General features: G+C 40.3%; 1 protein-coding gene across 1 annotated transcript; it reads right to left on the bottom strand.

Moving 5' to 3' along the window:
* Positions 1-6,635: 6,635 nt before the first annotated feature.
* Positions 6,636-13,688, bottom strand: LOC114638425 (cytochrome b-c1 complex subunit 6, mitochondrial). The gene is made up of 4 exons (XM_028786848.1): positions 13,533-13,688; positions 9,406-9,429; positions 8,529-8,690; positions 6,636-6,849 (listed from the first exon to the last, which is right to left on the bottom strand). Exons 1-4 carry the CDS (start codon positions 13,584-13,586, stop codon positions 6,817-6,819), a joined length of 273 nt encoding a protein of 90 aa, XP_028642681.1. The 5' UTR covers positions 13,587-13,688; the 3' UTR covers positions 6,636-6,816.
* Between the last annotated feature and the right edge of the window lie 64 nt (positions 13,689-13,752).

Below are 13,752 nucleotides of genomic sequence, written 5' to 3'. Positions count from 1 at the left end.
GGTGGCCCATTACTCACTTGGGCATGTTTAGACTGGTCAAGATATGTCTTTGGTTGTTTCTACATTTTTGGTCACCTCATCCCTAGAGGGGCTTGATATTTTTATTATGACTATTCTCAGCAAGCTCAGCAAGCCATCCGGTGGTCTTTGCCAAGTTGTTTTTAATTTTTACTCTCACACTTGTTGCTACTGCAGAGGACCCAGAGCCAGGTTCAATTCCCAGACCCGCAATCATCTTTAATTCACAGTTCTAAATGTGATGCCTTTTGACCTCTGCAGTTATCAGGCACTCACATGGCATCTAAACATAGATACATGCAAGCAAAACACACACACAAATCCTTTGAAAGAACAAAACAAAAATGCGTAAGATAGCCTACACAATATAAAATATACCAGAGGTGTAACCTGGCACTACAATAAACAAAGTCTTAGCAATCTTTATATGCTTAGTTATGAGCATTGGACAATTTTTCCAGATACGTCTTCCCTCAATAGAATGGTAAGAGTTATTATCATGTACTTATTTTACAATGGGGTTTAGCTATGTAATCCCAGCTGGCTTAAAATTCAGTGTGTAGACAGTTTGGCTCCAATTCACAACAATCTTCCTGTTTTAGCCTTCTGAATGCTCCAAGAGTGAGGATGTGGGCCTTGAAAAATGGCTCAGTGTGTTTTTACACCTGATAGCCTGAGTGTAATCCCCAGGACCCACATTGTAGAAGGAGAAAACCAATTCCCAAAGTTGTCCTCTGCCTCCCACAGGAATGCCATGGCCTGTAGCCCTTCCAAAGTGCCACCCCCATATTTTTTTTAAATTTTAAAAATTAAATGGGAAAGCCAAAGAGGGTTGAACTGCATTCTTGTGGTTTTGGGATCTTTTTGTTACGTTTTTACACTGCTGGGGGTATAATCTAAGACCTTTTACTCTACTGCTGAGCTGAATTCAATCTCCTTCCCTTCATCATCTGAATTATTGAAAAAGCTCCAAAAGCTTGTCTACGAAAGTGTGATGGACTAGGGGTTGACAGAATTTTGTCATCATATTCATTCATTCATTTGGTTTTATAATACAAGGTTTTTCTGTGTAGCCCTGGCCATTCCAGAACTCATTCTGTAGACCAGGCTGACCTCAAACTCAGAGACTCGCCTGCCCTCTACCTCCTGGGAGCTGGGATTAAAGGTGTGAGTCACCACTGCCCAGCTGTTGTTTTATTTTTCATTTTATTTTACTAAGACCCAGTCTCACTTAGGACTGGGGAAATGGCTCAGTAAAGTGCTTACTATGCAATTATGAGATCTGGGTTCGGATCCCAGCACCTCATAAAGTATGGTGCTTCCAACCTCAGGGCTGTGGAAGAAAGTCCTTGGAACTTGCTGGTCAGCCAGTCTAGCCAATCAGCATGCTCTAAGTTCACTGAGAGATTTTGTCTGGAAAAACTAAGATAGAGAGCAATTGAGACAGACACCTAATATGAACTGTTAGCTTCATGCATGCCTGTATACACAGGTAGACATACATAAAGTAGTCCATAATGCATTAAGTATTTTTATGAAAAATTGCTAAATTTTCCAAAAGGAATATAAAGAGTAGTGGTTTTGGGGGGGTTGTTTTACAAGTCTTTTGCTAACAGAAGTGGGGAAATGCCTTATCACTTAGTAGTGCCTTTTATTCCTGCAAAGGAACTGATTTTAGTCCCCAACACCCACCATAGGTAGCTTACGACCACCTGTAGCTCTAGCTCCAGAGGATGAGACGTGGCTCATCTGACCTCTCTAGATACTACACTCACATGCCTCTATGCATATACTTAAAAAAAATATATACTGTTAAAAAAATTAAACAATTTTTTCGCTTTCTGTTTAATAGAGGACAGAGTAACACACTTGCTTCTTGAATCTGTTGAGGTATTAATACCTAAACTTTCTTCTTTGATATCACATCTAAACTTGATAAATAAGTTTCCTCAAAGGTTAGTGACAGAAGATTCTGAGTTATATCAAGAAATTTCACTAAAATTGAGTTAGCCGGTACTTGGAATAAATCTCTTGCCTATACAGTGGGTTATTTGTAAAGTACCGGTTCACTGAACTATGCAGATCTTCCAAGTGCTTCACATTCGTTAGATCAAAAACAAATTAATGGGACACGTGTTGTGAGGCTTTTCCTAGGGAGATGCGAGTAAGAATCTGTTCGTTCCACATAGGGCACCAATAAAAGGCCAGAATAATTCCACACAAGTCTTCCACATCATTCCTTGTGCGTGTGGTCTATGTGCATTCCAAAGGTCAGGAGAGGACATCTAGTGTCCTGTTCTATCATGCTCTGTGTCACAGATCTCTCACTGAACCTGGAGCTACTAACTCATCTGGCGGCCCTATTATGGTTTTTGAAGCAGGGTCTTGCTTTGTAGCCCACCTTGGCCTCGAATCTCTGATCCTCCTGCTTTTTAGCCTGCTTAGAAGTCAGATTACAAAATGCACCACTACATCCTACATGGTTTTTGTTTTGTCTTGTCTGAATCAGGATTTCTCTATAACAGCCAGCCCTGACAGTCCTAGAGCTGACTTTGTACACCAGGCTGGCCTCGAACTTAGAGATCTACCTGCCTCTGTCTTCCAAGTGCTGAGATTTAAAGGTATGCACCACCACATCCTACAATTAGTGGTTCTTAATTAGAGGTGATTTTGTCTACCCATCAGGGAACATTTGATAACATCTGAAGATAGTTTGGATTGCAACAACTTCTTATGTTTCTATTATCTCATAGAGGGATATTGCTAAGCACATGGACACATGGGTAACAAGACAGCCCTTCCCAACAATAAAAGAATTATCAGATCCAAAATACCAATGATACTGAGACTTGAGAAATTATATGGCTAGACTGGAGATATGTCTCAGAAATTAAGAATATGAAGTATTCTTCAAAGAAGACTTTGAATTCACTCCCCAGCACCCACATCAGGCAGATCAAAAACCTCTTATAACTCCTGCACCAGAGAGACTCCGATCAATGCCTTGTGTGTGTAGTGTATGGACACACTTCTGCAGGCAATAATATGCACATCACAGAAAGTACAAACTAAATTTAAAAATGAATTGCTTGGCATGGTGATGTACACCTTTAATTCTAGCACTTTGGAGACAAAGCAGAAACAGGTGGATCTTTGAGTGAACCCAACCTGGTCCACAAAGAGAGTTTCAGGACATTATGAGATCCTGTCTTAGATAGATAGTCAATCTTAAGGGAAAAGGGGGCTGTTTGAATGATTCTTCCATCAGCCTTATTGGTTTGTTTTTGCTTTTTAAAATTCAAGTTATTATTTAGGTGAATATGGGTGCATACATGTATAGTAAGTAGTCTCCAGTGGGTTCTGGGGATTGAACTTGGGTCACCAGGCATGGGTGTAACAGCCTCTACCCTCTGAGCCATCTCACAGGCCCTACTTTTGGTTTTATGAGGCAGGATCTTATGTAGTTGAGGCTGGCCTCAAATGTACTATGTAACTCAGCAAGACCTGAACTTCTGACCCTCCTTCACCTTCCAAGTACTGGGATTACAAGCATGAGCTACCATGTCTGGCTTCTTGGATTAGTGTTGAGTCCTTTAAAGAATTGGTGAGAACCACCAGGTACACAGGACACAGCAAAATAGAGAAAACAATGGGTTCCAGATGCTACGTGATAACATTCTCAGTTTTTTTAGATTGGTGCAAGCTAATGGTCTGTGAAGGCCTCCCAAAAGGCTTTACATATAGTCACAGGAATGTGAGGTGTTACAGAAGTGGGCAGTGAATGACTATTAAGGGGACTAAAGATGGCTCAAAGTCATCTGTCTCTAGATGGGCAACATTACAACTCTTTAATCCTAATCGGTCTAGTCTTACAGAATCTTTAAAATGAACACACTTCTTGTTTGTTTTCTGGAAACTTTTTAATTACAGCATAAAGTTCAACAAGAGTGTTTCACAAGACTTGACTACAACTCAAATATGCTCAGTCCTGATAAGTGTAGGAACTGTTCAGTTTACAGCTATCCAGTAGTTTTTGCCTAGCTTCAGGGAGCTTTACCTTACTCATTTGTACCCTCTAAGCAAAAGTCTGGGTAGTTTTCCTCCTTTGAAAAACACAAGTATAGGACTGGAGAGATGGCTCAGCAGTTAAGAGTACTGACTGCTCTTTTAGAGGTCCTGAGTTCAATTCCCAGCAACCATACAGTGGCTCACAACCATCTGTAATGGAATCCAACACCCTCTTCTGGATCTGAAGACAGAAACAGTGTACTTATATACATAAAATAATTCTTTGCCAGGCAGTGGTGGCGCACGCCTTTAGTCCCAACACTTGGGAGGCAGAGGTAGGCATATTTCTGAGTTTGAGGCCAGCCTGGTCTACAGAGTGAGTTCCCAGACAGCCAGGGCTACACAGAGAAACCCTATCTCGAAAAACAAAACATAACAAAAAGAAAAACACAAGTATAATAGTTTACTAATACCAAAATCTTGGTGACAGTATAGGGGGAATGAAGTGTTAACTTAAGGGTTCTTTAGAAAGTTAGGTTGGATGGTGTTTTGCTGGGACAAACAAGTGAAGGAATGTTTTCCCAAAGTGGACACATCTGAAAAGTTAAGGCAGACTCATGAAAGAACGTTTCACTGCTCGCTGAAACAGACACAGGAGAGAGGATATTCTGCTGAAGCAAGCATGTGAAAGGACACATGATGAAAATCTTTGCTAACAACACACTTATATTGGTCAGCCTTACATTGAGAAGTTGAGCTCCATTTGTCAGTACTCCATAGGGAAAAGACGCACCAAAAACTTCTGGTGCTGTGCTGCAGTTTCTTGCCATTTCCTAGGACTTGTACTGATTGACAGAGTGATGTCAGCTGAGACAGATGCAAGTGCTAAGACCCATAGAGAAAGAGTATAAAAAATATCTCACAGGTGGTGACAGAGGCTGAGCTTGGCTTGGCTTATAGAGCTAGTTTGACATCTTTGCTGATCTTCTGCTTTGCTGAGAGAGGTACAGCTGAGAACTTCTCCTGGCATTCCCACTGGTCCCTCCTGCTGACTCGTGCTGAGGCTGAGGCCTGGTTGTCTCTACTGGATATCTCTGCTGCTGATTTGTGTTTGCTATCCCGACTCTACCAAACTAGACTATTGATTTATCCATAAAATATTTACGAGTAAATCAAGCTGCCACTACTAACTCTTATAAACTAAACTATAGATTCCTGATAACACAGATGAGAGTTGCTCCGAAGAACCATTTCTAAACAGGTCCACTTTCTCTGTTATGCTTTCTTTCCCACTACTTCTGGTAGGTGTTGGGCTAAGAGGTTAAAATGTTTAAAAACCATTATTAAGAATAGTTTTAGGGCTGGTGAGATGGCTCAGCAGTTAAGAGCACTAATTGCTCTTCCAGAGGTCACGAGTTCAAATCCTAGCAACCACATGGTGGCTTACACCATCTGTAAAGAGATCTGATGCCCTCTTATGGGGTGTCTGAGGACAGCTACAGTGTACTTACATATAATAAATAAAAAAAAAAACCTTAAAAAAATAGGTATAAAAGAAATTAAAGTTACAGGGGAGGTATACTATAAGATTCCAGCTTTGCTGTACATTTGAATTTTTTAAATTTATTTTATTTTATGTGTATGAGTACACCATTATTCTCTTCAGACACACCAGAAGAAGGCATCAGATCCCATTACAGATGGTTATGAGCCACCATGTGGTTGCTGGGAATTGAACTCAATCAAGTCCTCTGGAAGAATAGCCAATGCTCTTAAGCACTGAGCCATCTCTCCAGCCCCAAATTAAATAATCTTAAAACAAAAAACAAACAAACACAACTTGATGGATTCTAAAACAAAAAAACCCCAACCAAACAAAATAGGTAAAAGATATTTTTGAGATGAGAAACTAGGTATTAAGCAATTACTTTTACCTTTATGTATAATTTTATATATATGCAAATATATAGATTCATCTTACTACTAGAGATTATTTACTTACTAGGTAACAGGAATTGGTTACATTCTATCCTTTACATGTTTGAAAAAGAACATTTTCTAGGAGGTGGGATAGGGATGGGTCTCTTCATATAGCTTAGGTTGGCTTTGAACTCATCCTACTCCAGGCTTCCTATTGCTGTAGAGATTACAGACACACATAATCACACCCTGTACAAAGCACAACCCTAGATTCAATTCTTAGAACAAAAAAAAAAAAAAGAAAAGAAAAAGAAGAAAAACAGAGGGTAGGGGTTAGGGAGGAATCTCAAAGGAACAGAGTTTGTGTTGCCTACCTGTAATATGAAAATCAGGAGGCTGAGGAAGGCAGAAGGATTAAAAATTTAAGACCTAGCAGGTGCAATAATTTTGCAAGACTTACAAATAAAACAAGGGTGAGATGCACTCCAGTAGTAAGGTATTTGCTTACCATGTACAATACTGTGCGTTCAATTTTATGGAGACAAAGTTTTTTTCAATATTTAAAATATAATAATAATATTATTATTTAATAATATTAATATTTAATAATTATTATTATTTATTTAATAATAAATAATATTTAAAATATAATAAAATAAAGTAAGGGCGTGGCAAAGGAAGGACAAATAGCAAGTCTTTAGATCAGTTTATTAAGATGGAATCACTGATAACTACACAGAAGAGAAGCTACTTGCCAAAATCAATGAGGTTCTCAAGAACTTACTAAACACATTGGAAACAAATGTTCACAACCACAAGGAACTGTTCCTGATTCCCAGTGACAAGGCTGAGGCAAACGAATCTGCACATTTACTTCAAGTTTTTAAAGAGTTTGTGGGCCACCTAGACAAGAAAGAGAAAATGACGTCATCACTTAGCTTTACTGTCACAGCTCCCAGGTCCTTCATGGCCTCAACAGTCATGCTCCTGTCTTGACACTCACTCCCTCCCAGCGCCTCACCCATATGCAGGCCCTAGGAACTCCGTCGGGAGCCTGACTGTCATGTCTGCAACTCTGAGGTTTTTATCTTTTACTTTTTTAGACGTTACATGTAGGGGCTGGAGAGATGGCTCAGAGGTTAAGAGTACCAACTGCTCTTTCAGAGGTCCTGACTTCAATTCCCAGCAATCATATGGTGGCTCACAATCATCTGTAATGAGATCTGGTGCCCTCTTCTGGCCTGCAGGCATATAAGCAGGCAGACCACTGTATACATAATAAATAAATTAAAAAAAAAAAAAAGTTGGGAGTGTGTTGGTGGGTGGGGGAGCACTCTCATAGAGGCAGGGGGAGGGGAGGTTCCAAAGGGGAGACCTATAAATAAATAAACTATCCAATAAAATAAAAAGTTGCATATAATCTCTTGCAAGCTTCTACCATATCACTACACAAATCTGTTTTTGCAATTATCTTGGCACTATCCTACTAGAAATCTAAAACTTTTTATATTTTTCTTGATATGTATGTAGGAATGGAATTGCTGCTCAGTGTTAATTATGGCCATATAGTAGATCCCTGCTTAACTGTTTACCCTAAAGAGAAAGATCTCCCCGTTTAGACCAGGCTTGGCTTCAAATAACTGGCCTCCAGTGACCCTCCTGCCTCAGACTCATAAGTAATTAGGACTACAAATGTGTGTTACCACAGTAGGCTCTATGTTTGCCTTTCTAAGGAACAGCCAAGCTATTTAACATATTGACTGAGTCAATATGAATATAAAATATAAATATGAATATAAAATCTGAGCCTGGAGAGATGATCACTCAGTGGTTAAGAACACTAGCTGCTGTAGGGCAGTGGTGGTGCACGCCTTTAATCCCAGAACTTGGGAGGCAGAAGCAGGCAGATTTCTGAGTTTGAGGCCAGCCTGGTCTACAGAGTGAGTTCTAGGACAGTCAGGACTACACAGAGAAACCGTGTCTTGAAAAACAAAAACAAAAAACAAACAACAACAACAACAAAAACACTAGCTGCTCTTACAGAGGACCTGGGTTCAGTTTCCAGCACCCACATATCAAGTCAGAACTGTCCACAAATCCAGTTACAGAAATCTGACTTTCAGCACATACATGGCAATTAATTTTAAAATAACAATTTCTTTTTTAAGTTAGTAGTTTGTTTGTTTGTTTGTTTTTTAAATATACAACCCAGGGCTGGGTGTGCATCTCAGTGGATAGAGCATTTGCCTAGCATGCATAAGGCCTGTGCTTTATCTCTAGTACTAAAAGAAAACAATGTATAAAATCCAGCTTCCTTAGTATTTAACAGTGCATGTTAGGAGGTCATTTTTTTCCCTGTCTCAGTCTGTTTCAATTTGTACAATGGAGACAGTGATACCTACCTCCAGCATATGTGGTAAGGATTAGGGATACTTGTATATATAAAATGCTTGTCACAAAACCCAACATAAAGTATCAAGAGCCTATAGTAAATGGTTAGATGTGTCTACTTAGAGCATACAGACCGTTCACACTGATAGCTACTGTTTAGCTTTGCCCTTCCTGTTTGCAGAATGACTTACACAGTGGTCCCGTGCATGCAAGAAGTCAAAGAGCTCTTCTGTACAGTCCTCTTCTGTCTGTGATCGGGAAGACACGCGCTTATCACACAGCTCTAGGCGTTCCCGGGCTTTTACACACTTCTCCAACTGCTCACAGTGCTCTCTCACTGTTGTTAGGGGGTCCTGACAAAGAAATGGGGAAAAAAAGAAAAAGGAACAAAATGGAAGCTTCAGGAAACATCTACCAAATATAAACACTTTGGTCTTTGAGCAATATAATCAACAAATATAATCAACAAATAAAGGTGCTATCTCTGAGTTATCACACAGGCCAGCAGGCAGAGCCATACAATAGCCAGAAATGGCACCTATTTAATTCTTTGATGCTTAAGCAGCAGGGAAGTTTCAAATTTCTGCCTTCCAAGGTTGTCAGTTACACTGAAAGCCTCAGTCCTATCTGAGAAACAAGACAGTAAAGGAAACCTTGTCAAACAGGAAGTAGATCTACCAGAGGCATTATTTGTTATCCCGGCATTTAGGATTCACTTTCTCTTATGCAAGAATCAAGCCTAGCCCCCTACTTGCAAAGTCAAAAAAATGCAAACATGGAGAACTAAGAAAATTTCCTTCTAGAGTTCTTTATTAAACACGAACAGCAGATGAATGCCAGGCCTTCAGGATGCTGTCTGATTCCTGGTAGGACCAAAGAAGCCCCAGACCTAGAAGAGGTAGCTTTCTAAGGCTCACACCCCCACATACTCAACTGCACAGGAAGTATTAAAAGCTTATCCCATCACTTTCCCCAAGTTGTCACAGATTCCTTAAAATCCCCTGGAGTTTCAATACAGCTCAACCTTCCAATTCTAGTAATAAGTCCCAAACTGGAGGCCGCTCTTACCACTAATTCTTCCTCCTCTTCTTCCTACAAAAGGGAAAGAAAATTAAGTCAGCAGCAGTCTTATAACATGTATTTCCCCAATCACACTTATACCATAATCATGAAGAAGAGACTGTATCAATCATATGACGTTATGATGATGTTTTTAACCCTAGCTTCAATCTCAGTACTAAATCTTGCCTTCCCAGAACTAGCTAATTCTTAGAGATAAAATACAGTTTGCCTGGGAACACACCTTTCATGCACCAATCTAAAACCCATATACCCAATCACTTTCTTAGGCAAATCTCATACACCAACTTTGTATTACCCCTATCCAGAGCCAAAGGTTAACAAGGGATCAGTGCCATAGTTTAGAACCCACCAAAATTATTCAAAACTATCCAATCCTTAATTTGAGCCTTGTTTATCTTGCTTCCACCATCCCCCACCCCCATAGGAGCCAAGGCTCTGAACCTTGTTTTCCCTGTGATTCTTTATTTGTGCTTGATAAGGTCTCACTGTAGCCCAGGGTGGCTCCCTACCCCTCCTTCCCGAGTACTGAAATCATATATATGAGTCACTATATTCAGTTCCCTTCCCAATTTTTATAAAAGTACTTTGTGTGTGTGTAGCATCTGCACATGTGTGTGCAGATGTAGGTGTGCATATCATTGTGCATGGAGGCCAATGGGGGTGGGACATCAGGTATTTATCTACAAAACAAACATAACCTGCTTTCCTTTAACCATGTATGGGGTACTCTCCTGTAAACCCAGCACTTAAAAAAGAAAGAGATCAGGAGTCCAAGTTTCAGTCCGGTCTGGATGATATAAGACCCTGTCTCAAAACTATAGAAACTAAAACATAGCTAAACTTTGTTTTATATCCCAAACCAAGTTTAGAGGAAAACCAACTTAAAAATATTTTCACTATTTTCTTTTTAACTACAGGTAGGTGTATGTGTGTGTGTATGTGTGTGTGTGTGTGTGTGTGTGTGTGTGCATGCGCATGTGTGCGCGCACACACATGACAATGCAGGTGCCTGTAGAGGCCAAAGACACAAGATTCCTTGGAACCAAAATTACAGGCAATTGTGAGCCACCTGGTGTAAGTACTGGGAACTGAACTCAGATTCTCTGCAAGAGCAGTACTGGATCTTAACCACTATCTATCTCTCCAGCACTTTTTCTAGACTCTTAACTTGAATTTGGAATATGAATATGGCCAAACCTAAATCCTTCTTTCGCCAACTTAAAGTTACAATCACTGCTTTTTAACTTGCAAATAAATAAAACAAAAGGGAACACCTTAGAAACACCAGGCCCCCACATTATCAATTTCTTTTTTTTTTGGTTTGGTTTTTTTTGAGACAGGGTTTCTCTGTGTAGCTCTGGCTGTCCTGGAACTCACTCTGTAGACCAGGCTAGCCTCGAACTCTCGAACTCAGAAATCCGCCTGCCTCTGCCTCCCAAGTGCTGGGATTAAAGGCGTGCGCCACCACCGCCCTGCACATTATCAATTTCTGATTCCAGTGTATAACTGAATTAGTTTCCTTTCTTTCCCCAATTGTAAAAATTACCTATTGGTGCACAGGTCCTAAATCTGGTGCAGTATGGCACCGTGATTTGCCTGCCTATATATACAGGTATCCACATTTGGGAGAAGATAAAGTAAAGGCACATAGGGAAATAAAAAGATGGGCTCAGGTTTCCCAAATCCTAACACAAGACAGCACCTAGAAGTGGAGGACAGGAGGTAACCTCTGCTCTTTACTCTTTACATGATTGGCAGGGTTTCTCCTAAATGTAAAGTTGTTACGTAGAATATAAATTCTAGTTTTTCATCAAGTAAAGTTTCTTAAAAAGCCTTTCAAAAATTTATTAAAGGGGTGGAGAGATGGCTTTGTAGCTAAGAGAACTTGCTGTTCTTGCAAAAGAACCAGGTTTGACTCTCTTTTTTAAAGAATTATTTATTTTATGTATATAAGTGCTTTATCTGCATGTACATCCCCATGCCAGACAGAAGAGGGCATTAGATCACATTATAGATGGTTGTGAGGCACCATGTGCTTGCTGGGAACTGAAGAACAGCCAGTGCTCTTTACCACTGAGCCACCACTCCAGCCCCACCAGATCTGACTCTTAACATCCACATGTCATCTCAAGACCATCCATCTCTAATTCCAGTCCCAGGGGATCCAACACCATCTTCCAGCTACATATATGTAGGTAAAACAGTCGTATGCATAAAAATAAATTATTTTTAAAAATTCAAAAAGAAAGAGTATCCCCCTCTAAAAAAGAGCCCCTGACTTCAGAGCTCAGTGGTAAAGAGCATGCTTAGAATACTTGACGTCCTCGGTCTAAGCCCTAAAACCATCAGATAAAACTGCCTGCTACCAAGCCTGACAACCTGAGATTGACCCCAAGCACCCATGTGAAAGAACCTACAGACAAATGCACACACACATCCACATCTATACATGCTCACAAAAGGTAGCTCAGCAGTTAAGAGCACCTGTCTCTCTTCCAAAGAACCCTGGCTCTTCCTACCACCTACATGGTTGCTCACAAACATAACTCCAGTTCCAGAGGATCTAGTGCTCTCTTATGATATCAGAGAGCACCAGGGATGCAAGTGGTGCAAAGGTATACATGTAAGCAAAACACAAATATACACTTAAAGTAAAAAACCCTGAAATTAGCATTCTAGAAGCAAGACAGCTTGTCATTTCCCAATTAGCATCACTACAACACTAATGTTTCAAAAATACCATTTAAACAAATCCAAATACAGGACTAATTATGGACTATTTCCACCAATGAGAAAAACCAAAGTCACACTGAATAAAAGGATTTAATCTCCATTCATTATGGATCTTTCATAAAATTAATTCAACTTTCTTCATTTTATTATTTAATTGATTTGTTGATTTATTGGCTTTTTGAGATAGGATTTCCATAGTTCTGGCTGTCATGGAGCTTGATATGAAGACCAGGATGGCTTTAAACTCACAGAGACCCTCCTCCCTTTGCCTCCAGAGTGCTGGGATTAAAGGCATGAACCATCACACCCAACTTTCTTAATTTTAAAATTTACATTCTGCTGTGGTATCTTGTTAAACTTTCTGAGCCTGGCTCCAGCGCTTTCTGAAAATTAAAACTGGAAAAAATTAAGGAATAAACAATTTTCCAGCTAATTCCAAATCCATTAGCCCCGATGGCTTGTCCTGAAGTAGACAGAGGACAAATGCACAGGAAATGGAAGCAAAGTGAGTCGCTGGTTAGAGCTCTGGCTCTTAAGCCAGGACGTCTGGGTTGGCGTCCCATTTGCATTGTCTTGCTAGTTGTGTGCCCTCAGACAAGATAATAAACTTCCTTGCTTGCTGCCTCATCTAATAAAAGTGACAAAAATAATGTACCTGATATTTACCTCATGGGAAACTGTGCAAGTTAAATATCTTAGTGCATATAAAGCACTCAGAACATAAGCAGTCAATATTGATCACACTGATACTCAACGTGGGAAAGAGCTCCCTCTTTCACCACAGAATTACACTACACATTCTTACACTGCCCCCAAAGACACAAGTCCTCGGCCATCTCCATCCCAAAAGATAAAGAACCGCTTTTTGCTGGAGACACTGGGGAGTGAACATCGGGCTTCTTTATGCTAGGAAAGCGTTTTATCGTAAAGTTACACCCCAACTCCTGAAGCCACTTTTCACAATGTGTTAGTATTACTAAGACTTGGGTCTCCGAAATCTCCATAAATAGGAATTCCTGACCTAAGCTAGGTTAAAGACTAACGTTGGTCTTTTGCTTCACACACTTATCAAATTAGAACCTCAAAACACTTATCAAATTAGAACCTCAAAAAACTGTGGGGTTTTTTTGTTTGTTTACACAAGTTTAACAGTACAGCGTTAGAAACTCAAGTTACAATTTCACATACGTAAGATGGAGAAGCCAGCCCCGAGAAAGACTAGCTAGTAATTTGTCCAAGGTCAATCAAAGAATTCTTTAGATAAGTAGCGGAAACCACCTCTCTGGACCCCGCAAACCTTAGGACATAAACCCGGATTAAGAGAGCCTCGGAAAGTGCTTTGATGAGCTAGGTCCCGGGCCTTCCAACCTCAGCCTTACCTCTTTGGGGTCTCCGGATCCAGTGAGCATCTTTCGTTCGTCCTCTAGTCCCATGTCGGGAGGCGGTTTGTGATTCAATACCAAGAGCAACAAGGGTAGCTACTCCACTTCAGGTTTAAGGACTCTTAAGGGTCACTCGACGGATATCCGGCGACCTGGCCGGAAGTGCGGCATACTCATCGTAGCCTCGAACACACGCACAAATTGGCCCATACTACTC

Source organism: Grammomys surdaster, unplaced genomic scaffold (assembly GCF_004785775.1).
Source record: "Grammomys surdaster isolate TR1022 unplaced genomic scaffold, NIH_TR_1.0 100, whole genome shotgun sequence".
In the NCBI taxonomy this organism is placed as follows: domain Eukaryota; kingdom Metazoa; phylum Chordata; class Mammalia; order Rodentia; family Muridae; genus Grammomys; species Grammomys surdaster.
This window is presented reverse-complemented; position numbering and strand designations above follow the sequence as displayed.